The 26,239-nt window shown below is 43.6% G+C and overlaps 2 protein-coding genes across 2 annotated transcripts in view; both read left to right on the top strand.

Moving 5' to 3' along the window:
- Window positions 1-26,239, top strand: part of LOC108682036 (SEC14 domain and spectrin repeat-containing protein 1-B) — a 33,090-nt gene that overhangs the window by 1,704 nt on the left and 5,147 nt on the right. The window contains exons 2-13 of the mRNA XM_018171126.2: window positions 8,650-8,822; window positions 9,152-9,341; window positions 10,272-10,385; window positions 11,070-11,247; window positions 15,055-15,251; window positions 16,101-16,250; window positions 17,706-17,851; window positions 18,419-18,609; window positions 19,410-19,651; window positions 19,896-20,006; window positions 20,832-21,098; window positions 21,698-21,888. Of these exons, the coding sequence (XP_018026615.2) occupies window positions 8,653-8,822; window positions 9,152-9,341; window positions 10,272-10,385; window positions 11,070-11,247; window positions 15,055-15,251; window positions 16,101-16,250; window positions 17,706-17,851; window positions 18,419-18,609; window positions 19,410-19,651; window positions 19,896-20,006; window positions 20,832-21,098; window positions 21,698-21,888 (2,147 nt within the window). The 5' untranslated portion in view covers window positions 8,650-8,652. The remainder of the gene's footprint in view (window positions 1-8,649; window positions 8,823-9,151; window positions 9,342-10,271; window positions 10,386-11,069; window positions 11,248-15,054; window positions 15,252-16,100; window positions 16,251-17,705; window positions 17,852-18,418; window positions 18,610-19,409; window positions 19,652-19,895; window positions 20,007-20,831; window positions 21,099-21,697; window positions 21,889-26,239) is intronic.
- On the top strand, window positions 3,925-5,587 carry LOC108682038 (cell surface glycoprotein 1-like). The gene is made up of 2 exons (XM_018171128.1): window positions 3,925-4,105; window positions 4,806-5,587. Exons 1-2 carry the CDS (start codon window positions 3,925-3,927, stop codon window positions 5,585-5,587), a joined length of 963 nt encoding a protein of 320 aa, XP_018026617.1.

Raw genomic sequence — 26,239 nt, 5'->3', positions numbered from 1 at the left:
GAATTAATTGTCATGCGAAATATTTCTCTAGTTAGGAATTGTTGATTTCGTATTCATCGCACGACTCTTGCCTTCCTAAATCCCGGCGTCTAACGGACAAGCGAGACGAGCAGTTAAAAAAATGGTATATTGCCCAAGAATTTAAAAATATTTACAAATAATTTTGGACTTTTAGTATTTTGTTTGTTTCTACGCAGCGCACCACACTTTTACTGGTGCATCGCTTCGCTTAGCTTCTTAGCCTTCAATTCTAGACTATGTATATGTTCCCGAAATTGGAAATTTTGAAACTTCTTTTTCAATGAAGTTCACAAAAGACAGTGCTTCCTTTAAGTCAACTGCTTAATACGTTAGTCAACCTAAGTTTGATAGGAAAATGAGCTTCTGATTTTCTTGATGTACTGTCATATACGTCGCTACACGAGGTTTCGAAAGCCAGTGGAGCGGTGTATAGTGACCATAGGCTGTGATGTAAATTTAAGAGCTTCTAATTGTATCTAGGAAGGAAACCTAGAGAGGGAGGCATTCCTATATAGTTGGTTTTAAATATGCTGTATGGATAAATGCTGTGAATGGGACCGACGTTTTATCTGTCTGAAAGTCAAGATATAAGAACATAACAAACTACCAACTCGTGTCCTTGCGATGTAATTGTTTATAAAATCCCGGGACGGGTGTAATAAACATTGAAGTATGAGTAATTTGTTTCGTCTCTTAGCGTTTAATTTATTAGCTAAAATTATGATATAAACGTAATAAACTATAAAAATAAAAATAGTGATTCATTTCGAGTCACTCGATCAACATCGCGCGTTCGTATACGATTAGGATATTTCAAATTAATCAAGTTATAGAGCATTCGAACATTGCAACCTTCATATAACATGAAATATAGCATAACTTAAACATTAAGTCAGTCACCGCAATGTATACAATCGAGGAGAAAAGCCATAACCGAAGGTTGTAATATGTTGTTATTGAAAGTTGTAAAACGTTGTTATTGAACGACATAAAAATTGGTTTTGAAAGAAAAACTTGCCGGGTTAGGAGATATTTACGCGGGTAGATTCGCCGACATTTATTTATCTCTGATAGTACCTAAAATAAACCTTTTCGTATTTACTGTCATACGGTACAAAATTTTGCATTTTTCTATACAAAATTCTATACTAAATTTTTCATAATTTTCTTCCTTCTGTTAAATAGAAGGGGAAAGTTCGCTGTTTTATGCTGTGAATTATAAAACCTTATGCTTTTTTCCTTCTATTGAGGGCGGCGTTCCTCTTATTTCTTCCTCGCTGACAGTACGTGCATTGAACAGGCCATTTATGGAGAGGTGCTCATGACTTAAAACTCATTTCAGCAATCATTTCTTCGGTATTATCTTTTCTATCTGTTTCACAGATCTACAGTTCTCTCTGATTTGGTTGTAAGCCCTGTTCTTAGCGTACCGTATAGCTTTTTGCCGTAGCTTGGAATAAAACGTAGATATGATGATTTATTCGGTTAAACTTTCAGAAGAGAAAGGTTCAAAGGAGAAACAGTCCAACGTATTCCTTGTATGAAGAAATCGTTTCTGAGTATATGTTAAATAAATTTCATCTTGTATGTTAAATCAATTAATATTCCTTGTATGAACAAATCGTTCCTCAAAATTCAATTTCACCTTCGTTCGTAGTGATTCTGTTCGGGACTTTGGGTTAAATATTAATTTCTGACTTTACTTGGTTTGGTTTTCGAAGCGCTTGAAACGTGCGCACGATATGCGTGTCGGTGCTTATTGATAAATGCATGCAGTTGCAATAAAAAATAACATTTTTCTCCATTGGGCACATTATTTGGCTTAATGACAGGCGGCAGTCGGGTTTAAAATGTACAGTAAAAAATGATTTGACTAAGATAATAATTTTATTAAATAAATCAAATGTCCATCTGCCTTCGTCCTTGAATACGACAAATTTTTATACGGTTTGGTAACAAATATAAGTACAACTTTGATTTTTTCTGTTAATATTTTGCCACTTTGAGCGTTAAATGAGATTGTTTTTCGTTATTTCTCTATGTATTTATTAGACGTCCACCTACTGAATTGTGTACTGTAAAATTGATTGCATTCTATTCATGATGCAATGGTAAACATAATATGTGGGACCAGAATTATTGGGGTTCTACTTTAATTTTGTTTGTATTTTTCATGCGCGAGTATCTTGATGGGTTAAAAACTTTTGGGCAATTAGTGACCCTGAACAACAATCTATGTAATAATCCTAAGCTGACTTAGGATTATTAAGGGATGCACTGACGTCGCATGAGCATCCTGCGAGCCTCCTTCTATTGATCTCCTTCTAACTCTGCCGCTGTCACCATGAGTACTGCCGCTGCCACCATGAGTACTGCCGCTGCCGCCATGCGTACTGCACCAATGTGATGCAGGCGATGTACCGATGTGATGCAGGCGATGCATCGATATGATGCTGGCGATGTACCGATGTGATTCCGGCGATGCACCGATATGATGCAGGCGATGCACCGATATGATGCAGGCGATGCATCGATATGATGCTGGCGATGTACCAAGGTGATGCAGTTGATGTATCGTTGCCTGACGTGCCGGTGAAAGCCGCGCATTCCAGAGACGTCGCTCGTCTTCTTCGGATCTTGGGCGCCTCAATGGCAGCCAAGTGTGGCCGGCGGTTGGCCACCTCTGATCCCTCACGTCATTCCTCCTCATCACTCTCCTTCATCACTCCCATCGCTGCCATCTACTACTCTCATCACTCCCCTTCATCACATTCACAACTTTCAAAGTGGTGAATGTGAAAATTGTATTTTCCATTCAAATTGTAACGCAGAAGCTGAGAGCCTCCAGTGCCTGTCATAGACGCACCATCGCCGGCCAGCGGACGGCAGATGGCAGAGCGACGGTAGTCCTAGACAAGTGTGATCAATGCGTTAATTTAAGGGAATATTGATCGCATTGTAAGTCTCGCGATAAGTGAGAGTTGCTTCATTGCAGGGATGAAGCACAGCGGCCGCTGTGCTTCATCCCTGCAATGAAGCAACTCTCACTTATCGCGAGACTTACAATGCGATCAATATTCCCTTAAATTAACGCATTGATCACACTTGTCTAGGACTACCGTCGCTCTGCCATCTGCCGTCCGCTGGCCGGCGATGGTGCGTCTATGACAGGCACTGGAGGCTCTCAGCTTCTGCGTTACAATTTGAATGGAAAATACAATTTTCACATTCACCACTTTGAAAGTTGTGAATGTGATGAAGGGGAGTGATGAGAGTAGTAGATGGCAGCGATGGGAGTGATGAANCACCATAGCACTGAAGCACCATAGCACTGCAGCACGGCAGCACCATAGCACTGCAGCACGGCAGCACCATAGCACTGCAGCACGGCAGCACCATAGCACTGCAGCACGGCAGCACTGCAGTACCATAACACTGTAGCACCATAGCACTTCAGCACGGCAGCACCACAACACTGCATCACCACAGCACCATAGCACTAGCAGCACCATAGCACTGAAGCACCATAGCACTGCAGCACTGCAGTACATAGCACGGCAGCACCATAACACGACAGCACCACAGCACCATAGCACTAGCTGCACCATAGCACTAGCTACACCATAGCACTACTAGCACCATAGCACTACAGCACGGCAGCATAGCAGCACAGGTGTAGCAGTGCTATTAGCCAGGAATGCTGTTGTTACCACACGTCCTGTTTGTCGCTCCAACTGTGTACTTGTTCTCCGCTGCTGCCGCCCCGTCCGTCCGTCACTGCGGCTCATCAGCACATAATTAAAATGATCATTTTACAACTGTATTGCAGTCTTAATTATTTGTCATTATTTGCGCCAAGTTTGGGTCGTATGTTATACATATCTCTTGTCGTCATGACAACGAATGTCTGTGGCAAACATCTGTTACAACTTACGACCAGAGTACGACTTACGACCAGAGTACAACCTACGACTAGAGTACAACCTACGACCAGAGTACAACTTACGACCAGAGTACAACTTACGACCAGAGTACAACTACGACCAGAGTACAACTTACGACCAGAGTACAACTTACGACCAGAGTAAGACTCACGACTAGAGTACAACTTACGACCAAATGTGTAATAGCGTTTCAATGTTATTGATTTTAATTGTAAAGAAAAGAGACGGCGATTGGAAACTCACGGGATTTTGTGTCAGTTCGCTTATATTTGTGCTGTCCGAATTATTCAGTCCGTCTGCTGCAATCACGGCCTGACAATCACTCCTACAGTCCGTCTGCAGCAATCACGGCCTGACAATCGCCCTTACAGTCCATCTGCAGCAATCACGGCCTGACAATCGCCCCTACAGTCCGTCTGCTGCAATCACGGCCTGACAATCACTCCTATAATCCGTCTGCTGCAATCCCGGCCTGACAATCGCCCTTACAGTCCATCTGCAGCAATCACGGCCTGACAATCGCCCCTACAGTCAGTCTGCTGCAATCACGGCCTGACAATCACTCCTATAATCCGTCTGCTGCAATCCCGGCCTGACCGTCTACTATTGTCCGGTATTGTCGCAGTTGCGATTGCGTGCGTGGAGGCAATGAGCTATAACCGCAGCAATAATCATTTGACTGTCAGCTCAGCGGGGGTGCCACGGTGGGCTTGTGAGGCTGGTATGGTGGGCATGTGAGGCTGGTATGGTGGGCATGTGAGGCTGGTATGGTGGGCATGTGAGGCTGGTATGGTGGGCATGTGAGGCTGGTATGGNCGTTGCCCTCTTACCTTCCCTCAGCGTTGCCCTCTGACCTTCCTTCTGCGTTGTCCTCTGACCTTCCCTCGGCGTTGCCCTCTTACCTTCCCTCGGCGTTGCCCTCTGACCTTCCTTCTGCGTTGTCCTTTGATCTTCCCTCTGCGTTGCCCTCTTACCTTCCCTCAGCGTTGCCCTCTGACCTTCCTTCTGCGTTGTCCTCTGACCTTCCCTCGGCGTTGCCCTCTTACCTTCCCTCGGCGTTGCCCTCTGACCTTCCTTCTGCGTTGTCCTTTGATCTTCCCTCTGCGTTGCCCTCTTACCTTCCCTCAGCGTTGCCCTCTGACCTTCCTTCTGCGTTGTCCTCTGACCTTCCCTCGGCGTTGCCCTCTTACCTTCCCTCGGCGTTGCCCTCTGACCTTCCTTCTGCGTTGTCCTTTGATCTTCCCTCTGCGTTGCCCTCTTACCTTCCCTCAGCGTTGCCCTCTGACCTTCCTTCTGCGTTGTCCTCTGACCTTCCCTCGGCGTTGCCCTCTTACCTTCCCTCGGCGTTGCCCTCTGACCTTCCTTCTGCGTTGTCCTTTGATCTTCCCTCTGCGTTGCCCTCTTACCTTCCCTCAGCGTTGCCCTCTGACCTTCCTTCTGCGTTGTCCTCTGACCTTCCCTCGGCGTTGCCCTCTTACCTTCCCTCGGCGTTGCCCTCTGACCTTCCTTCTGCGTTGTCCTTTGATCTTCCCTCTGCGTTGCCCTCTTACCTTCCCTCAGCGTTGCCCTCTGAACTTCCCCTTGGCGTTGCCCTCTTACCTTCCCTCGGCGTTGCCCTCTGACCTTCCCTCGGCGTTGCCCTCTGACCTTCCCTCAGCGTTGCCCACTGGGCTTATTTTTTCCTACCCTCTCTTGAACATGTTGCTTTCTATGCGTCCCTCTCTGTCCGCATCAAAACATTCCGCGTGGACAATAAAACCAGTTCTACAATATAAAGACGCATAACTGCAGCCTCATTAAAAAAATATAAAAACCCCTTTCGCAGCACTATAAAAACTCACTCAGCCCTTTGCAACCATTAACTCAGACCTGTCGAAACATTTTCTCACTGCCCTGTGAAAAGCACTAACAGACACATACAAGCACAATCATCTCCATACTAGCCCATATTATAGACAGTCCCATACAAACACATCTACATTGCCCCATACAAACACAACTGCATAGCCCCATTCAANGTTCCAATGCAACGTGCCTGTGCCACGTTCCAATGCAACGTGCCTGTGCCACGTTCCAATGCAACGTGCCTGTGCCACATTTCAATGCAACGTGCCTGTGCCACGTTCCAATGCAACGTGCCTGTGCCATGTTCTAATCCAACATTCCAATGCAACATGGCAGTATCATGTACCTATGCCATGTTTCAGGATCACGTTCCAATTCAAAGTTTCAGGTCACACATGAGACCACTTGTAAAGGGCAATGTTTAAATGCAGCGTTCCAGTACGCGTTGAAGTACAGCATCTCACTGCCAACCTCCTGTTCAATATTTTAACGAGTCGCTTCAGTGGCACACTTCTCGATACATTATGTTAACTATATGACTGTGAAATTTTCATGTTCATATCCACTAAACTGTTTCTTATGGTAAAAATGCGAATGAGTGTGTGAAATAGATGAAAAATATGTTGCTCCCAAGCGTGCGCCAAGCAATTAATCTGGTGATTTGTGTTGTTGTTTTTTCTACTTCAGTTGATTGTTATCTCCCTCAGCAAAAGAAGAATCGGAAGCTATTGATTTGGTCATCACAACAAACTCGGTCTTGTAAACAACAAAGAAAATCAAAATCCGTTTTTTGCTCTCATTTACGGTAGGAATTGTGCATATCCCCCTGTTATAGAAGTAGTGTTACAAGGATCTAGCAATATGACATAAGTAGAAATCATAATAGTAATTATATGGAGATAATCCTACCTGCATAGGGTGCAAAATAATAAACATTAAATTTTATTATAATGCACCTTAAAACTTGGTTATTTATTGCCGGCATTTTTCACGTAAAAGTAAATCACGTGTGTCTATATCATGTCTCTGAACAACTCATTTTCAATTTCGAACTATCTAGAAGTTCAATTTGACGGTATGAGCCCGCGTAATCTACCTCGATCACTGGACTTCTGCACCAAACACATATTTTTCCTGATATTTCTCATATGTTTAATATAAGACCCACGTACTTCTATATTTAAAGTCAGCGTCGAATTCTTCATTGTACGGAAAATTAATATTGATATGAACTGCCTTCCACCTGATCGAACTGGAAAAATTTCGTCCACCCATTAGCAGAATCTTGAATATTATGAGTTTATGTTGTCCTAATTTATATCTTTTTCGCGGAATTATTCAGATTTTTGGGACTTTCAATACGTTTTATGATTATCTTTTTTTATTCATTATCTGTCAGGGTAATTTTGACGTCGCAAATTAAAAGCTCATTGTACTAAGGAAATGATCTGAACTTGATTTGCAATCCTCTCCTAACATGGCCATTACTTGAGAGGATTTCAGTGCACTACTAGTGCTAGTGATTAACTTAGTACTGTATACTGCTTATGCTAGTGACTAGTAACTATATATACCCTTCATATCCTGAGTGTATATGGTCTTAAATGATATTTGGAACTAGCGCCACGATGATCAAACTCTCATCACGTGAGCGATGGGCTATAATTTCATGTGTTCGGTGGGTTGAATATTACGGTCTTTGTTTTGAAATAAAATTTACCAAGAAATACCTCTTCTAATAGTTTTTACGGTCTTGCCTCTGCATAAGGCAGCCATGATCATGCTTCAATATATGGTAGCCATCCCTGTCAGAATTTGAGCCGAGACCGGCACTGATCTTGACTGGAACAGCCGCGCTTTAGCCGGACGGAGCCGGGAAGCTATATCTGGCCAGCTATCTCTAAAACAGCCGATAGATATAGTTGATTCAGAGAATAGCTGATTCAGAAAATAGGTGATTCAGAGAAAAAGGCCCCAAGGGTTGCCCGACAGTGAGAGTAGCCAGCAGTTGTATGCAGGAGGTTTTGACATGAGGTAGTGGGGAAGAGTTCCAAACCGGAGATCAGACTCTATCATTTATGTAGTTAATGGAAGAGTTTAAATTTTTTAGTTTTAAAATTCAGCAAAACGAAACGTTTACCCTCAACTGTACTTATATTAAAAGGATTAATCTATTTACCTCCTGCTGCAAGAATTAAGTAAAAGTTGAATGGCTCAATAATTGCTGCACCAATTAAAAATATTCTTCATTTAAAAGTGTTGAATGAAAAGTTCGATCCAGGGTTAAAAGTTCATCATAGATGTCTTTTGAGTTTGCTTTCATACTGCTGCATTAATGTTTTGTATTAATGTCAAATTTTCCTGAATTTTGTGAATTTCTGCCTGCAAATCATAACTGGCTTCTGATATGAACCCAACATAACGAATTATGTCACGTGTGCTACACGAAGAATGAAGAATGAATTACCCTGTTTTCAACTCTCCTCTACTTCCATACCTCATAACCTGTAGTGTAGGGCCTGCAGAAGTGCTTGGCTGGGCGCTCAGCTGGTCAACCCATGTGGCAGCGTCATAAAAGTACTGAATTTCGGCCCTGCCCGGCTTGAAGAGTTTTTCTCTGAAACAGCATTGGTGTAGAGTTGTTACAGAGATAGCTGGCCGAGTATTGTTTCGCGGCTCTGTCCGGAAATGATCGGGGCCAATAGCGGTTTAGAGTTTCAAATGGAATAGAAATGCCTCCACATAAAGCTGTCATGGTCATATCTCCACAAGCAGCTTGTGAAGATAACCCGTGGTCATACGTCTATATAGATAAAATATATGCAAATGTGTTCCCCAGGCGATGGGTAGCAAGGAGTGGGAAGTGCAGCTGCAGCGGAGGCTTGCGTACCTGCCAGGGTCGTCGGACGGGGGCGGTGGGCCCATACTTGTGGTGCCCCTGCCTCCCGACCCCAACCAACAGGACGTGGGGGGCATCTCTGACACACTCAAGTACCTCAAGACCATCCCCAGGTGAGTGAGCCATTACCTATTGCAGTGGGCAATCTTTTAATTAATATATTTTAATAAATTGCATTATTTGGTCGGAGGTTAAGCAGTGGGCCGTCTTTTAATATGATTCAATTATATTAAAAGGTCGAAAGAGCATTATTAGGTCGAAGGTTAATATTTTTTTGTCCGGACATCATGACAAGCTCACTGTGTGGGTCGTCTGGTTATGGGATTTTAATTGTTGATAAATTATCATTGTTTTGCCTGCAATATTTGATGCGACCGCTTATTTCTAATTACTTGTAATATCAATGAGAAGAATAACCGTGCTGCTGATTGCGTGGGTGCAGCAAGACGAGCGTGGACCGTGGCTGGGTGGTGGTGGTGGACGCCCGGCAGTGCCACTACCGGCAGGTGAAGCACGCGACGAGCACCATAAGGGCGGCGCTGGGTAACATCAGGCTGCTGCTGGTGCTGCGCCCCGACGCCTTCTGGGACAAACAGCGCGTCGACTGCCGCAAGGCTGAACTTGATAACCAGGTACGTCGGGGTGGCGGTATTACAGGGATCATGTAGATTACCCGACAACCTGGTGCGTCGGGGTGGCGGTGTTGCAGGGATCATGTAGATTGCCCGACAACCAGGTGCGTCGGGGTGGCGGTGTTGCAGGGATCATGTAGATTGCCCGACAACCAGATGCGTCGGGGTGGCGGTGTTGCAGCGATCATGTAGATTGCTCGACAACCAGATGCGTCGGGGTGGCGGTGTTGCAGCGATCATGTAGATTGCTCGACAACCAGGTGCGTCGGGGTGGCGACAATAATGATGCAGTCATATAGGTTGCTGTCAAGTTGATGTAAAAGACGTCCAACACTTAATCTACTAAGAAGTTTCTTTCCGTCTATATAAAAGAAGCAATGCCACGGTTAATATTTATGATATTTAATATGCCATGAAAAGTAGAGCCGAGTGCTGCCTATGAGATTTAAGATAAGAATTTTCTTCACAAGTCAGCTGACACCACACGAAAATTTCCCCCACTATATATTCGATTAACCTTTATTTCTTTTATGGCCAAATCTACGTTGAAATAACGATTGAAGCCTGAAAAATATAAATTATTGTTGTTTATCATAGTAATTTTTATACTCGTAATTAACTCTCAATGTTTCAAAATAGAAGGAACATCAACTTGAGCGAGTTTAAAATACAGAAACAGTGCGCATATTGCCTGAAACGTTCCAATAAGTTAACGGTCTTCGTGTTTTTAGCGCATTTTCCAATTTTTGGAAAAAGGTGCTATTGTGCTCGTCATGTTCATCCATCCGTCCGTCCGTCCGTCCGTCCGTCCGTCTGTCCGTGACTTCACGTTTTCGTCGACGAGAAAATGCGCTCTCTGTCATTCACTGCAGTGAGTACTGAGTTATATTTTTGTTTCATTGCCCTGAAAAAACATTCGCTTGCCCCCAGCCCGTCTACACGACCACTGGCAAGATCGCTCGCTACATCGAACCTTCGCGCCTGCCTGTGGAGCTTGGCGGTACACTGCAATACTGCCACGCCACGTGGGTCAGCAAGCGCAAGGTGGGTCATGGTGTTGCTCGAGCACTGCCAAGTGGGTCATGGTGCTGCTCAAGTGCTGCCAAGTGGGTCATGGTGCTGCTCGAGTGCTGCCAAGTGGGTCATGGTGTTGCTCGAGTTGTTGCTCGAGTGCTGTCAAGTGGGTCAGCAAGCGCAAGGTGGGTCATGGTGTTGCTCGAGTGCTGTCAAGTGGGTCAGCAAGCGCAAGGTGGGTTAGGATGTTGCCGTCGGAAAGCGCTACTATTGAATGTTGTCCATGGACGTAATGTCATGAAAACTGCGAATATTGAAATTGTCAATCGCAATTGATGGTGCACGATGAACTAATCAATAATGTATGATCTCTACTGTGAAAATTCTATATTCCTTTGAATAGATTATTACAGCTTAATCGGATTGCAATATATTGCTACATCATCGCGTTACTGACAATCCTGCGGACTGTAGAGGTATGGGTGTCAATCCCCTCAGTCTGGGTGTCCCTCCCCCCAATACGGGTGTCCCTCCCCTCAACTCCCCTCATGCAGTATGGGTGTTCCTCCCTTCAGTACGGGTGTCCCTCCCCTCAGTACGGGTGTCCCTGCCCTCAGCTCCCCTCAGTAAGGGTGTCCCTCCCCTCAGTATGGGTGTCCCTCCCCTCAGTATGGGTGTCCCTCCCCTCAGTATGGGTGTCCCTCCCCCACGCAGGCGTACGAGCAGTTCGTAGAAGAGTGTGAGGAGAGTCACCGGCAGCTGGAGGAGCTGCAGAAGAGGCTGCGCAGTGAAGAGTCCTGCACGACGGCGGCTGCCCTGCAGCGGCTGCTGGGGGCCTGCCAGCAGACCTACGCTGCTGTATCCTGCAGGCCTGGCAGCGTCCTCAAGAAGGGTACCTTTATTACCTTACCTATTACCTATTGAATAACTAATGAATTAGCTATTAAATAACCCATTAAATTATCTATTAAATTACCTATAAAGTACCCATCAAATTACCTATTAAATAATCCATTAAAATACCCATTACCCATTAAAATAGGTACTATCATCCATTAAATTACCTTCAAAATGTTTGCTATTGCGTGCCTTTCAATGAAGCGTCGAATAATAATTAAACAACCAGTTTCATCTAACTGTTTTTGAGTTATTTGTGATTTTTATCGTTAAGTTCGTATTCATAGCTAAAAGTGATTATTTATCGCGTTGGATTCGCTCACCGACTGCATTAGACCTGCATGCCTCATTCCTCACGCCTCATGCTTCACTCATCATTCCTCAATTCCTCACGTCCCGTTCCTATGCCTCTCCGCTAATATACCTCTTTTTTCGGCTGGACCAAAAAATGTACCGTCACAGGCCTCTTTCCTCATGCCTCTTTTCTCTTGCCTCTCTCCTCATGCCTCTCTCCTAATACCTCTTTCCTCATGCCTTTTTTCTCATTCCTCTCTCCTCCTATCTCTTTCCTCATGCCTCACTCCTCATACCTCTTTCCTCATGCCTCACTCCTCATACCTCTTTCCTCATGCCTCACTCCTCATACCTCTTTCCTCATGCTTCACTCCTCATACCTCTTTCCTCAGTCCTCTTTCCTCATGCCTCTCCTTATGCCTCTTTCCACATGCCTCGCTACTCATGCCTCATTCTTCTTTCCCATTATGGATACTAGCGTTAATGGGGTAAACTGCTTCGTAAAATGCTTGCTCCACGCAGTGAACTCTAACGCCCCAGTTTACTTGGTCGCCCCAGTTTGTTATGAAGCACTCATTGGTTATATCGCCGCCTATATTGTGTCTGTCCAGCTATTGTATTTTTCCAGCTATTGCGTCGGTCCAGGTATTGTGTCGGTTCAGCTATTGTGTCTGTCCAGTTATTGTCTCTGTCCAGGTATTGTGTTGGTCCAGCTATTGTGTCTGTCCAGTTATTGTGTCGGTCCAGCTATTGTGTCTGTCCAGTTATTGTCTCTGTCCAGGTATTGTGTTGGTCCAGCTATTGCGTCGGTCCAGGTATTGTGTCGGTTCAGCTATTGTGTCTGTCCAGTTATTGTCTCTGTCCAGGTATTGTGTTGGTCCAGCTATTGTGTCTGTCCAGCAGTTATTGTGTCGGTCCAGCTATTGTATCGGTCCAGCTATTGTGTCTGTCCAGTTATTGTCTCTGTCCAGGTATTGTGTCGGTCCAGCTATTGTGTCGGTCCAGCTATTGTGCCGGTCCAGCTATTGTGTCGGTCCAGCTATTGTGTCGGTCCAGTTAGTGTATCATACACGCAAATGAAAGTGTCTGCCCCGCGTCGTCGGACGCCCAGGAAGCTCCAGCTCGATCCTGCGCTGAAAAAAACTTGCGCTTGTTCTGCGTTTACTTTCAGTTTAAGAGGAAGGTGAAAGTGAACTCTTGTGGTGGGAGAAAGTAGGATAAAGTTGAAGTGTTCAACATCTGCTTGGAAATGGCACGCAGGCTGAACTTTAACACGTGGTAGGGCCGGGAGGTCTTCTCGCATGGCTGCATTGCAGGTCACGTAAGAATAGCGTTGTTGAGAGAGAGGCACTTCGTGGGTGTGGGTGGTGAAGAGTAAACTTCTAATCCAGTCTGAATGTCGCGAACAAAAATGTGACAAAATGCGACTAGCGTTAATACATTGGAATAATATGATTAAGCGAAATAATAGGAACAAACGGTAATAACGTGATTGAAATGGGCTAGCGTGAATAAATTGGAAAGTGGACCCATTTGTCTGATAGAGCAGTGAATTTAACCTATAGCCCAGGTAGATATAGCCGTATCAAAATGAAAAATTAAAATGATGTCGTGCGCTTAGGTCATAAGGGACACAGTCTCTCTAGGTGCGATCATGGATTTAGGACGCGGAACTGAACGTTGTCTTGGCAGTTAATGTCAGACTGTTTTTCCACCCATGGTCGCCTTGAAAGAATTCGCGATCATAATTACTTATGGTGGATATGGCTGATGGCTCAAGGTTCACTCATGGCCTTATCCGCCTTTTCCTGAATCCCACTGCATGGGACGCGGGAACCAAGTTAAGATGCGAGAATTAACGAAATTCTTTCCATTTGCTTGCGACCTGTACAACTAAACTTATTTTATCGTGCCATAATTCTTTTCTTAGCTATTCGTTTTCACGGTCAAATATTTATTTGAGCTTTTGTCTATGTGAGCATCAACTGTCATCACAGCTTTCTGTATCCAATGGCCCGAGAGTTACTGCCAGCACGCTAAAGGGTTGAAATGAATTTAGTGTAACTCATCATCATAGACTTGCATGTCGAACAATGGCTGAACCAAAAAATACCCTGCTATTTTCTTATTTTAAGAGCTCTATAGCTTTATGATGTAGGATTCCTGTGGACCGGTAGTGCAATTAAACATTTGATCCTTTCTTCCTGACCACCGTATGAATGAGCAGTAACCTGTTGCGCGCGTCCGACCGTCTCAAGTTTTTCAAGCCGCTCTCGAACATGTTTTTTTATTCACATTATTTTTGCCTGCACGGCGTCATGCCAGAACATTTCTGACTCTGATGGAACTGAATCCTTTCATGCGAGTAGCTTTAATCACTTTTGAGGTTGGAATATTTTTACAGAACATTTGGCCAAAAATAATTTACATGCTCGTTGGTTTCTATGGTATTTTGATATTTTATTTAATACAGCAAAGTATGAATAACTGCAACTCAGTCTCTAATGGCATTATAAACGCGCAAAAGGCTGGGCATTGTATGCTGTATCATCTAGTTTGTAACCATCTAGTTTCAATGTTTGTTGAATTGCATTAACCTTTAACATCACCTGTTGACCTCATCAATTTGTCAGTTGCGTGTAATGTTATTCCTGCCTGAACTGTAAATAACCCGGTCAAAATAGAAAATAAATAATAATTTTTGGTGAATTCTAAATTAGATTTCATAAAAATATACAAACATCATTATGACCAAAGAATCAACTTGTTTACCGGACACTGCGATTATCACTGGCGAAGTTCCGTTGCGTTTTTTCTGGCGCCTATACAAACGGGTTACATTGACCAGTATAGGCTGACCATATCCGAACAATTAAGGACGAGCCTCCTACAAACAAATTATAATGTTTGTACATGCACATTAAGCTCTTATATCTTTGCTGCAATAATAACATAAGACCAGAAAACTAATAATAGGCTTGAATTGGTTAAAATAATTTCACAGCGAGTCGTTATTGAGAAAAAGGTGTTATCCGTTACTGAAAACTTGACCTAAAATCAAATATTACAGAGATGCCTTGAAGGAGAGTGAGTTCAGTAAAGTAATTTGGCATTATGAATAGACTTGGGCTCATTTACCTCGAAAGCTTTCAAATGCAGTGAAGATCTAAATGATTATTTATTATTATTTTAATTATTTATTTCAATGAATTTAATTTTATAGAGGATTTACTAAAGCAGCACCTGCTACGACCAAGTCGACCATGCTTGACAGCATGGTTGACTTTGTCGTATAGTCAGCACGGTGGTGCTGACGTATCATCAGCACGGTGATGCTGACGTATCATCAGCACGGTGATGCTGACGTATCATCAGCACGGTGATGCTGACGTGCACGGTGACGCTGACGTATCATCAGCACGGTGACGCTGACGTATCATCAGCACGGTGATGCTGACGTATCATCAGCACGGTGATGCTGACGTATTAATGCTGACGCTGGCCGCAGGGGAGGCGGTGCTGCGGTTGCTGGAGGAGGAAGACGACGCGGGGTTCCGCCCCGACGGTGGCGGTGGCGGTGGCGGTGCCATGTGGCGTGAGGCGGCGCGGCGTGTGGCTGCCATGCTGCGCGCCCAGCAGCTCCTCGCCGCCGCCGTAGACGCCACGTGGCGGCGGCTCAGCGCCGCGCTCAGCATGCATGCCGAGGTGGCGATTGTGGCGGCCCCGTGGTGTGGTCGCGAGTGTGGCGGCCCCGTGGTGTGGTGGCGAGTGTGGCGGCCCCGTGGTGTGGTGGCGAGTGTGGCGGCCCCGTGGTGTGGTGGCGAGTGTGGCGGCACATGGTGTGTGGCCCGTGGTGTGGTGGCGAGTGTGGCGGCCCCGTGGTGTGGTGGCGAGTGTGGCGGCCCGTGGTGTGGTGACAGAGTCTAAATTAATTAGATAGGAACTAAACTAATCTATAAAACTAAAGCTAAATCTATAAAACTAAACTAAACTATAATTTCTATAATGATTTATAAATTATTAATTCTGTGTTCTATCTAATTAATTTATAAATAAATTAACTAAAGATAGAACAAATTTTTATAAGGTCAGCCTTTATGTTCGAAGATATGACTGTGTCTCTGTGCATATATTTTGCAATCATCAATATATCTGTACATATTTTGGAATGCTATTTATGAAAGTCACATAATTATCAAATACTTGTGTGTAAACATCCTGTATGTTTGTTTTTACGATGTTTTTACGATGTGTTGCAGAATCAATATTGTCTGGGATAAAAAAAAATGAAGTACACCCCGTGCTACGTGCATTCAATTATTCCTGAACCATATAACAGTTGCGTTTAAAAGCCTTAAATACTTCGCAATATTAGCCACTACGGCAAGCGATGATGTAGTGGTGGTGGTGGTGTTGGCGGTGGTGGTGATGTTGGTGGTGGTGGTGGTGGTGTTGGTGGTGGTGTTGATGTTGATGGTGGTGGAAGTTGTGATGATGCATGAGTTGCCGCCGTGCCGCCATTTCCCGCCACCAAGTCCCGCCACCTGCCGCCAGGTGCGCGCCGTGGAGGGCGAGATGAGCGACGTGGGCGCGTGGCTGGAGGCGGCGGCGCGCACGCTGCTCAGCGAGTCGCGCATAGGCGCATCCTGCGCGCAGGCCGACCAGCTGCTGCGCGAGCACGAGGCCATCGAGCTCAAGTGTCGGGTGAGATATATGCGTGCGCATGGATACGTGAAATGTGCGCACGGATACGTGAAATGTGCGCATGGATACGTGAAACGTGCGCATGGATACGTGAAATGTGCGCCTGGATACGTGAAACGTGCGCATGGATACGTGAAATGTGCGTATGGATACGTGAAGCGTGCGCATGGATACGTGAAATGTGAGCATGGATTCGTGAAATGTGCGCATAAATACGTGAAAAGTGAGCGTGGATACGTGAAATGTGCGCATGAATACGTGAAATGTGCGCATGGATACGAAGAATGTGAGCGTGGATACGTGAAACGTGCGCATGGATACGTGAAGCGTGCGCATGGATACGTGAAATGTGAGCGTGGGTACGTGAAGTGTGAGCGTGGATATTTCAGGTATACCTGAAATGTTGGCATGGATACGTGAAATGTGCGCATGGATACCTGAAATGTGCGCATGGATACGTGAAATGTGAGCATGGATACCTGAAATGTGCGCATAGATACGTGAAGTGTGAGCGTGGATACGTGAAATGTGCGCATGGATACGAAGAATGTGAGCGTGGATACGTGAAATGTGCGCATGGATACGTGAAATGTGCGCATGGATACGTGAAATGTGAGCATGGATACGTGAAATGTGAGCATGGATACGTGAAATGTGCGCATGTATACGTGAAGTGTGAGGGTGGGTACGTGAAACGTGCGCATGGATACGTGAAACATGCGCATGGACACGTGAAGTGTGAGCGTGGGTACGTGAAATGTGCGCATGGGTACGTGAAATGTGCGCATGGATACGTGAAACGTGCGCATGGATACGTGAAATGTGCGTATGGATACGTGAAATGTGCGTATGGATACGTGAAATGTGCGTATGGATACGTTAAATGTGCGCATGGATAAGTGAAATGTGCGCATGGATACGTGAAATGTGCGCATGGATACGTGAAATGTGCGCATGGATACGTGAAATATGCGCATGGGTACGTGAAACGTGCGCATGGATACGTGAAGTGTGCGCCTGGATACGTGAAATGTGCGCATGGATACGTGAAACGTGCGCATGGATGCGCGAAATGTGCGCCTGGAAACGTGAAATGTGCGCTTGGATACATGAAACGTGCGCTTGGATACGTGAAACGTGCGCATGGATACGTGAAACGTGCGCATTTATACGTGAAACTTGCGCTTTGATACATGAAACGTGCTCATGGATACGTGAAACGTGCGCATGTATACGCGAAACTTGCGCTTTGATACATGAAACGGGCGCATGGATACGTGAAATGTGCGCTTGGATACGCGAAACGTGCGCCTGGAAAAGTGAAATTGCACTTGGATACATGGAACGTGCACTTGGACTCGTGAAAAGTGCGACTGGCTACGCGAAACTTGCGCTTTAACACATGAAACGTGCGCTTAGATATGTGAAACGTATTCGCTCACCGTCCACCTACAGGAGACGTATGGACGGTGGGCGGCGCTGAGGTATCGGGTCGAGGACTGCCTGGCAAGAGGGGACGTGGAGCTGCGGGGACTGTCAGACCACGCCACGTCCACCGCAGACCTCAAGGCGCTCAAGGACTACACCGACACTCTCGTCAGGTGACCGCTAGCTTTGAATTTGCTTCACAATAAACAATTACGATGGATTCGGAATCTGGTTTCGTGACTTTTTGATTTACGTGTGTAACATCAACGGAATGGGAACGTAAATTAACATCAATGCCAACATTTGACTATTAACCCACAGTGAAGCTGCGATATGGAATAAAAAATGTAACTCAGTACTCACTGCAGTGAGTGACAGAGAGCGCATTTTCTCGTCGACGAAAACGTGAAGTAACGGACGGACGGACAGACAGACGGACATGGCGAGCACAATAGTGCATTTTTTCCATAAATGAGAAAATGCGCTATTCATGCGACTCATGAATATAACGATGTTCATTGTTATATCGACGCAGATCGTTTGCGTCACGACTGGACCGGCGGCGCACGCTCATCGTTATATTCATGCGTCACATCGTTATATTCATGCGTCACATCGTTATATTCATGCGTCACATCGTTATATTCATGCGTCACATCGTTATATTCATGCGTCACATCTTTATATTCATGCGTCACATCGTTATATTCATGCGTCACATCGTTATATTCACGCATCAGATCGTTTGCGTCACGGCTGGACCGGCGGCGCACGTTGATCCTGGCGTCTGTACGCCTGCACCGCATGACGCAGTACATCAGCGAGCGCTGCGCCGCCCTCACGCGGCCTGACCGCTGGACGCCTACAGACAAACACGTGGGCGCCGTCCGTGCCGCCCTCAGGGAGATCACCAGCCGGCGGGAGGCCTTGGGTGAGTCTTGACTGTGCCTTGCACGGGCCTTGTTTTATCCTTGTTCCTGCTTTATTTTTGCCCTGTTCTTGCCTTGTTTTAGCCTTGTTGTTGCCTTATTTTTGCCCTGTTCTTGCCTTGTTTTAGCCTTGTTCCTGCCTTATTTTTTCCCTGTTCTTGCCTTGTTTTAGCCTTGTTCCTGCCTTATTTTTGCCCTGTTCTTGCCATGTTTTAGCCTTGTTCTTGCCTTATTTTTGCTCTGTTCTTACCTTGTTTTAGCCTTGTTCTTGCCTTATTTTTGTCATTTTTTGTTTTGTTCATGTATTGGCCGTTTAATGTCCTAGCTTGAACATCATGACCGATATTGTATGTTACAATTGTTACAATTGTCAAGATGTCCTGATGTTACAATTGATGATCATTACAATAGTTACAATTTACTATGCATATAAATTTATTGATATATATTTAATTATACGTTTTAAATCCTTTCGTTCACCAGCATTTTCTACCGTTTCTTTTTACTCTATGCCACGTGTTGGTATTGAATTTGACTTATAAGAGTCAAAGGTGCAAAGACTTATAAAAGTTCTGGTAAAAGAGAAATTGCATGAATAATTTTTCTGTTTGTCAAATTGCAAAAATTGAATATCATTAACTATTTTTCTGTTTATCAGATTACAAAAGTTAAAATGCATGGATAATTTTTCAGTTCGTCAGACTACGAAAGTGAAATTACATAAACAATTTTTCTGTTCGCCAGACTATCATAAAAGTTCTGGTAAAAGTTAAAATGTATAAACAATTTTTCTGTTGGTCAGACTACCTGATGCAGGAGGCGAGTCGGTGCGGCGAGAAGCTGCTGGACCTGCTGACGCTGGCCGTGAAGGACCTGAGTGGTCGTGACGTCACGCCCGTACACACGGCCGAACTGAGCCACGTCCACGGCCTCCTCACGACCTCAACACGGCTGTACACGGCAGCCTGTGCGCACGCTGACGTCTGCAAGCTCAGGCTGCAGCAGCACGCACAGCTCCTGACCTGTCGGCAGGACCTAAAGCAGGTCACCTGCTAGTATTGTACTCACAATGGTCCCTATGTTATAATTAAAGTATTGTACTCACAATGATCCATATCACCAATGATAGCGAGTATTGTACTCACAATGGTCCCTATTTTATAATTCGAGTATTGTACTCACAATGGCCCCTATATTTTAATTCACAGCGATTATTGTAATCACAATATTTTATATATTTCAGTTCACAGTGATTAATGTACCAATAATCCCGAGTTTGTCTGCGCAGGCGCACGCATGGCTCGAGGAGCTGTTGCGCGCGCTGGTCAAGTCGCACTCTGTGGTCGGCAGATCAGCTGACGAGATCCGGCAACTCAAGGCAGATCACCAGGTCTTCCAGGTGAGATCACTGATTGTGTTCAGTTTATACCGATCATTGTTTGATCTACGCGAGGCGGAAGTGATGTCATACTACACGTATACGTATGTTGTGCCGAAATCGCGAAATAGCCGATTCTGTGGAATCGGCAGCCAGATTGCCCAATATGTAAAATCAGCATTTCTATAATAAAGGAATCTGGGGTTAGGTCAGTCAGCCAAGTTATTCTTTTAATATTTGAATATAAAGGAACTTGAGCGAAGTTGACCTAACCTTTCTGAATTTAACTGTCTAACTATCTATTAATGTTCTAACTCTTGACTCTAACGTCCGATTTTCTGAATCAGCAGCAAAATGCTAATTTTACAGATTCGGGCAAACTGGTGCCGATTCCATAGAATCGACAATTCCGTGATTTCGGCGTGACATCTATATCGATGTTCTACTATTGTCTATTAGCTGAGAATTACTACCCTAAACTTTCAATTAAATGGAAATACTCTACACTAATCTTGTTTTTTTTTCTATTTCCGCTCAATTAGTGGATGACGTAATTCATTTAGGCCTATGTGTTTACAATTATATGAAATTAAACAAGATTCCCGCATGCAGGATTATTGTATGAATTATTAGTGAGTAATTAACTAACTATTATTATATATTAATAAATTAATGTTAACTGATGGATTATTCTAAATTGATTAATTATTAAAAATTAATAAATTATTAATAATTAATTCTTATTAATGAAATAAATTATCATTAAATTATTAACAAACAATCAATTATTAATAAATTATTATTTAAATAATAATAATAATAATGATATTATTGAGTAACTTGCAGGACACAGCAGCGGGCACGTTCGAGTACGGGTACGAGTGCGCCAGAGCTGCCCTGCTGGTGGAGAAGGCGGGCCGGGCAGCTCTGCAGGACGGACCTGTAGGCCCCCAGAGTGCCCGGAGTGCCTCGGAGGGCGCACAGGAAGGCCCCCAGCAGGAGGGTGGTGCCGTGGGGGCTCTGGAGGGCGTCTGGAAGCTCTTCGTGCAAGGTTCTCAGGAGCAACTTACCAGACTCAGAGTTGCTGGAGTCTTCTACAGAACAATGGAGCAGGTGCGTGTAGGCAGAACCATGGAGCAGGTGTGGGTATCTGTCTTATTCGAAAAAAACATTCGTTATCTAAATTGTTACGACAAGAAAGGATCGTAAGTGTTTTCGTGAATTGCATTCCATCACTCATTTTCATCGAAAAAGCAATGGAATAAACAATCGTGCAAATCTGAACAATATTGTGCAGCTCATTATATATGCAAGGGCGTGTTGCTACAATTATTATGTGTCCCGGGAGACGAGCCTTCATTTGCCGATTAACTGTAAACGCCTTAATATTAGCATAGGATTTAACTATTTCGTATGATCCCTGTTGAAAATAAGCTAAATTTTTATGATATGCGGATGTTGAATTCATGCAACATGTCCATTATTGATTCTATTATGTATAATAAAATTGATTGACTGATTCTATTATATAATGTAATTACATTGATTGCTTGATTTTATTATATATTATATAATTAAATATAATATAATTAAATTTATTGATTCTAATATATATATATTATATAATATAACATTATTATATATAATATAATCATTATGTAATATAATCAAATTGATGGATTCTCTTATATATTATATTAATTCTCATACAGCATCTCAGTCGCCTGGAGAGTTTGTGCAAGAGCGTGGAGGACGCGAGGGCTCGTGGGGCACTAGGGGCCCCCGACGTGGCCCCCTCACTCATGGCCCAGAGGGACAGACTCCTCAGGGAGATCGGGCGCAACGTGAGACTCGGCAAACTCCTTAAGGAGAGACTTATGGAGCCCCTAGTGCCTTCTTATAGGTGAGTTTATCCACTAGGTGAGACTAGGCCGCCTTATTGGTAAGTTCATCCACTAGGTGAGACTAGGCCGCCTTATTGGTGAGTTCATCCACTGGGTGAGACTAGGCCGCCTTATTGGTAAGTTCATCCACTAGGTGAGACTAGGCCGCCTTCTTGGTAAGTTCATCCACTAGGTGAGACTAGGCCACCTTATTGGTACGTTCAACCACTATAGGTGAGACTAGGCCACCTTATTGGTAAGTTCATCCACTAGGTGAGACTAGGCCGCCTTCTTGGTAAGTTCATCCACTAGGTGAGACTTTCGCTTCTACTACGTGAGTTGCATCCACCACGTGTTCAATAGTGTTCAATCTATTGAAAGTGTTCAAAAGACTTCAATAGTGTTCAATAGTGACAATAGACTTCAATAGTGTTCAATCTATTGAAAGTGTTCAACAGAGTTCAATAGTGTTCAATAGTGGCTAGTGAACAACGTGGCCCGGAGACCGCGCACTCAGCCACAGGTCCCCCACCAGGTAAGAAGTATCACCACCGTGTCGCGGGTGCGGGTCCTATCGTAAGAGATCGTAAGTTTATCAGCCAATCGTTGACGGCCTTTCAAGCAAAATCCACCAATCATAGGCAAGAAAATAAAGCGTAAGTACTTACGTTCACTTAGCGAGTTTTGAAAGTATGGCCCCGCGGGTCGCCCACTGCAGTGTGCCAGTAGCCGTGGTGGCGGCAGCATTGCTCTCCGCTCTGGTGTGAGATGGGCCAGCTTCTTCATGGACTTATCAAGTCATTATGAAATTATTTATCGATGATGCAAGTTGAACTGCCAACAAAATCGCTGACTTGTTTATGTGGGATAGATTATTTTTCTCCAGTTTTTCATCCTTGCCTTCACGGGAGGACATGTCTCATTACGGTGTCGGAAATGAACTTGAAAATCGACAGTGAAGTTTAAAGCAAACAATGATAATTATTTATAATGATTAAATCAAATTAAGTGTACATTAAATTGCACTGAGTTATTGTTTACTTCAGGTGAGTCAACATAATACCTTCAAATTACGATTATTGATTTAATATAAAATTACGAGAAAAGGATGAACGAAAACGAATAATTACGACATAAATGTATGTATAATTATGTCAATAATGCTTTTTGATTGTAGTCTTAATAATTAAAGTATCTTTATGCCAATATGCTCCGGCCTCAATGGTAATCTTTATAAATAAAGTAAGATTAAGTTAATAAGCTCATCAATGGCTGCTTGGATAATTTAAGTATAATCAAGTCAATAAGCTCCTCCATAGGTGTTTTAAAGGAAAGAAGATAACATGTTCAATATAATTATGATGTAATGTGTAAGCGACGATATCTCGTGTACTAGAACGAACATGGATTAATTTCCGTGCCACTGTCAATTTTCGAATTTAAAACTTTCTTATCAATGAAAGAAAAAGCGAAAATGAATCATCAAATCTGCACATCTGTCAACGGTTGAGCTAAGCCAGATACCGAGTGACATTTACTTTCCTTTAGCAACTTTAACTTTAACAAAGTAACAACTTTAACAAAGTTTTTAACAAAGTACTAACAGATTTGCAGAGGATTTAATGTGCAACGATTTTCGGAAACGCACAATAAATGAAAAGCGATAGATTTTAGTTCGAAGAGAAACAAATGATTGATTTTCTGTTGCGGTTGTCAGCTTTTCAGTTTAGATGAAAATAGCAGCAATAGAAACAGCAGTAGAAGCAGCGATAAAAGCAGTAGTAAAGCAGCGATAGAAGTAGCGGTAGAAGCAGCGGTAGAAGCAGCGGTAGAAGCAGCGGTAGAAGCAGCGGTAGAAGCAGCGGTAGAAGCAGCGGTAGAAGCAGCGGTAGAAGCAGCGGTAGAAGCAGCAGTAGAAGCAGCGGTAGCAGCAGCGGTAGAAGCAGCGGTAGAAGCAGCGGTAGAAGCAGCGGTAGAAGCAGAGTTGGAAGCAGCGGTAGAAGCAGCAGTAGAAGCAGCGGTAGAAGCAGCGGTAGCAGCAGCGGTAGAAGCAGCGGTAGAAGAGGAGCTGGCAGTGTGCGAGGCGGCAGGTCGCAATCATGCTGATAAATAAAGAAGGCTGTCAAAATACAACACCTTTGGCGCCTCCAGTGACTTGCTTATATTTTAGTAGTTATTTCTTAAAATATATTCTTGAAAAACAATAATGCATTGATTTTAATTGATGTGTAATCGCATAATCTGCATTGTCCATAATTGATGATTTGTAATCCCATACTCAATTGGTTTTGGATGTTTTTCCTCCATTGCTCGGGTTTTTTCAACGATGACCATCTATTTTGCATAAATCTTTCAGGATGACACTCATTATCCTATGATTAAGGTCAGTGATTATGCGCTCTTCTAAATATCATCTAATATCTATTTTAAGGATATATAGTCCTTAAGTCCATAATTGTTTGAGCGATTTGTTCACTGTTAACTTCAAAGGGCTATAGAATCCTGCCGAAAATAGATTATTCTAGCTTGAATAAAATAATAATAGTAGAATTTCACCATGAATTTTATTATATTTTATTAAAAAATTATTCAGAACTTGGATTTTATTATACGTATTATATTAAATAAATTATAAAAATTATTTTCGAAAAAAATAAGGACCAGAAAACTTGAGCTATTGTGCCTATGCCTGAGTGATGTGTATGTTATACAAGCACACAACCCTGCTCGTGGCTTGTATGGTATACAAGCAAACACCCCTTGCAAGCACTTTAATATGAGTATTTGCAAAGTTAAAAGAAAACTATCAGTCTTCGATATAATTCAATATTCTTCACTAATTGATATTAATTGAAGAGATATTTCAATTTTTGGGTTGTGAATAATTGCAGAAAGAACTTAAATTTTGGTGTCTGAGCAAAAACCATTTTAAATGCGTTTCTTTTCATTTTTTAACGTGTTGGGGGGGTGTTGCAGTGTTTGGAATGATTGACAAATGATTGGTGATTGACAAAGGCATGGTAACGCAGCCTCAAACACACACCTAGGTTGTATAGGGTACGTGTTAGAGAATAGGTTTTCAGTGACCTTATACGAAAACTTGCCGCCAAAGATTTAAGTAATTATATTGTGTATTGTATTCTGTATTGTATTGTGTATCGTATTGTGTAGTGTATTTTTTCGTATCGTATTATGTAGTGCATTATATTGCGCTGCCCTAGGAGTTTGTGTTTTATTCACAACAAAAAGGTGCTGGCTCAAGGCATGCGGTGTAAGGCGGATACGAGTTACCTACCCCCGCCTCGTGTATCAGGGCAACCTGCCAGCTGCCTTGCCTGCATCTGCCCTGCCTCTAGCCGTCGCCTGCCCTGCCTGTAGCCGTCGCCAGCCCTGCCTCTAGCCGTCGCCTGCCCTGCCTCTAGCCGTCGCCTGCCCTGCCACTAGGCGTCGCCTGATCTGCCTCAAACCGTCTCAGAGCAGCACATTTTTCACATTTTTTTCTAAAAAAATCCTTAAGAGCTTCATTCCGCAAAGTCTGAGAACTTTTCAACAGCAGTTTTTTCTTCTATTTGGAAATACGTTGAATGTTTGCCGTTTCTTGATTTTTCGCGATAGTCAAATAGTTAATAATAATAGATAGTAATAGTTATTAGTAAGTCCACTAATGTAAAGCAATTCTATATTGAAGCATGGCTAAAATCTGATAACTTATAAAATATAATGCTAACGCAATATTACTATGTTGGACAGAAGTGCTACGGCCACTTGGCAGCTCGGTGACACTTGAGGCTTGCGAGTGCATTTATCAGAGATGGACAGGGCGCGCACAGATCGAGCTACTGCTCTGAGCTGCAGCTCTGTTCTGTCTTCTGAGTCACCCTCATTCGGTTCACCGCTATTTAGCTTCCAGTTGTTCATATTTCCTATACTTCCTCATACAATCCTTATAAATTCAATCTATTATATTATTAAATTACGGTCGTTAAAAAATCGTATTCTTCTCATTCTTTGTCCAGGATTCAGTCTACCTTATCCTGGTTGATGTATCGGTGATCTTTTCTTTTTGTTGTTGCTTTATGTCATTTCCTCCCTCCCCCCTGTCACTTACCCCCTGTCACTTCCCTCACCCAGCGTTCCCTCACTCGCCCTATGACGTCACAGTCTCTCTCTCACTGCCAGACTTAGCGATTATTATTATTATTATTATTATTCTACGAAGCAGTTATCGAGACGTCTGCTTAAACAAACTTCGAGGGCGCGTTACACATAAGTTTAATAGCAAGAGAAAATAAATAGACACCAGATAGGATGAGAACGGATAAAAATGACTAAGCACTTGATTCATTGGCTCCACGAAATAGTTTCATTTTT

Source organism: Hyalella azteca, unplaced genomic scaffold (assembly GCF_000764305.2).
Source record: "Hyalella azteca isolate HAZT.00-mixed unplaced genomic scaffold, Hazt_2.0.2 contig5528, whole genome shotgun sequence".
Lineage (NCBI taxonomy): Eukaryota > Metazoa > Arthropoda > Malacostraca > Amphipoda > Hyalellidae > Hyalella > Hyalella azteca.
The sequence above is the reverse complement of the archived record's forward strand: the minus strand, read 5'-3'. Positions and strand labels throughout refer to the sequence as shown.

Excerpts from the sequence above, each read along its gene's own strand:
- LOC108682038 (XM_018171128.1), top strand. The coding sequence starts at position 3,925 with ATGTCTGTGGCAAACATCTGTTACAACTTACGACCAGAGTACGACTTA. Across the intron at positions 4,106-4,805 it reads GAGTACAACTTACGACCAGA|CGTTGCCCTCTGACCTTCCT; the intron begins GTAAGACTCACG and ends ACCTTCCCTCAG.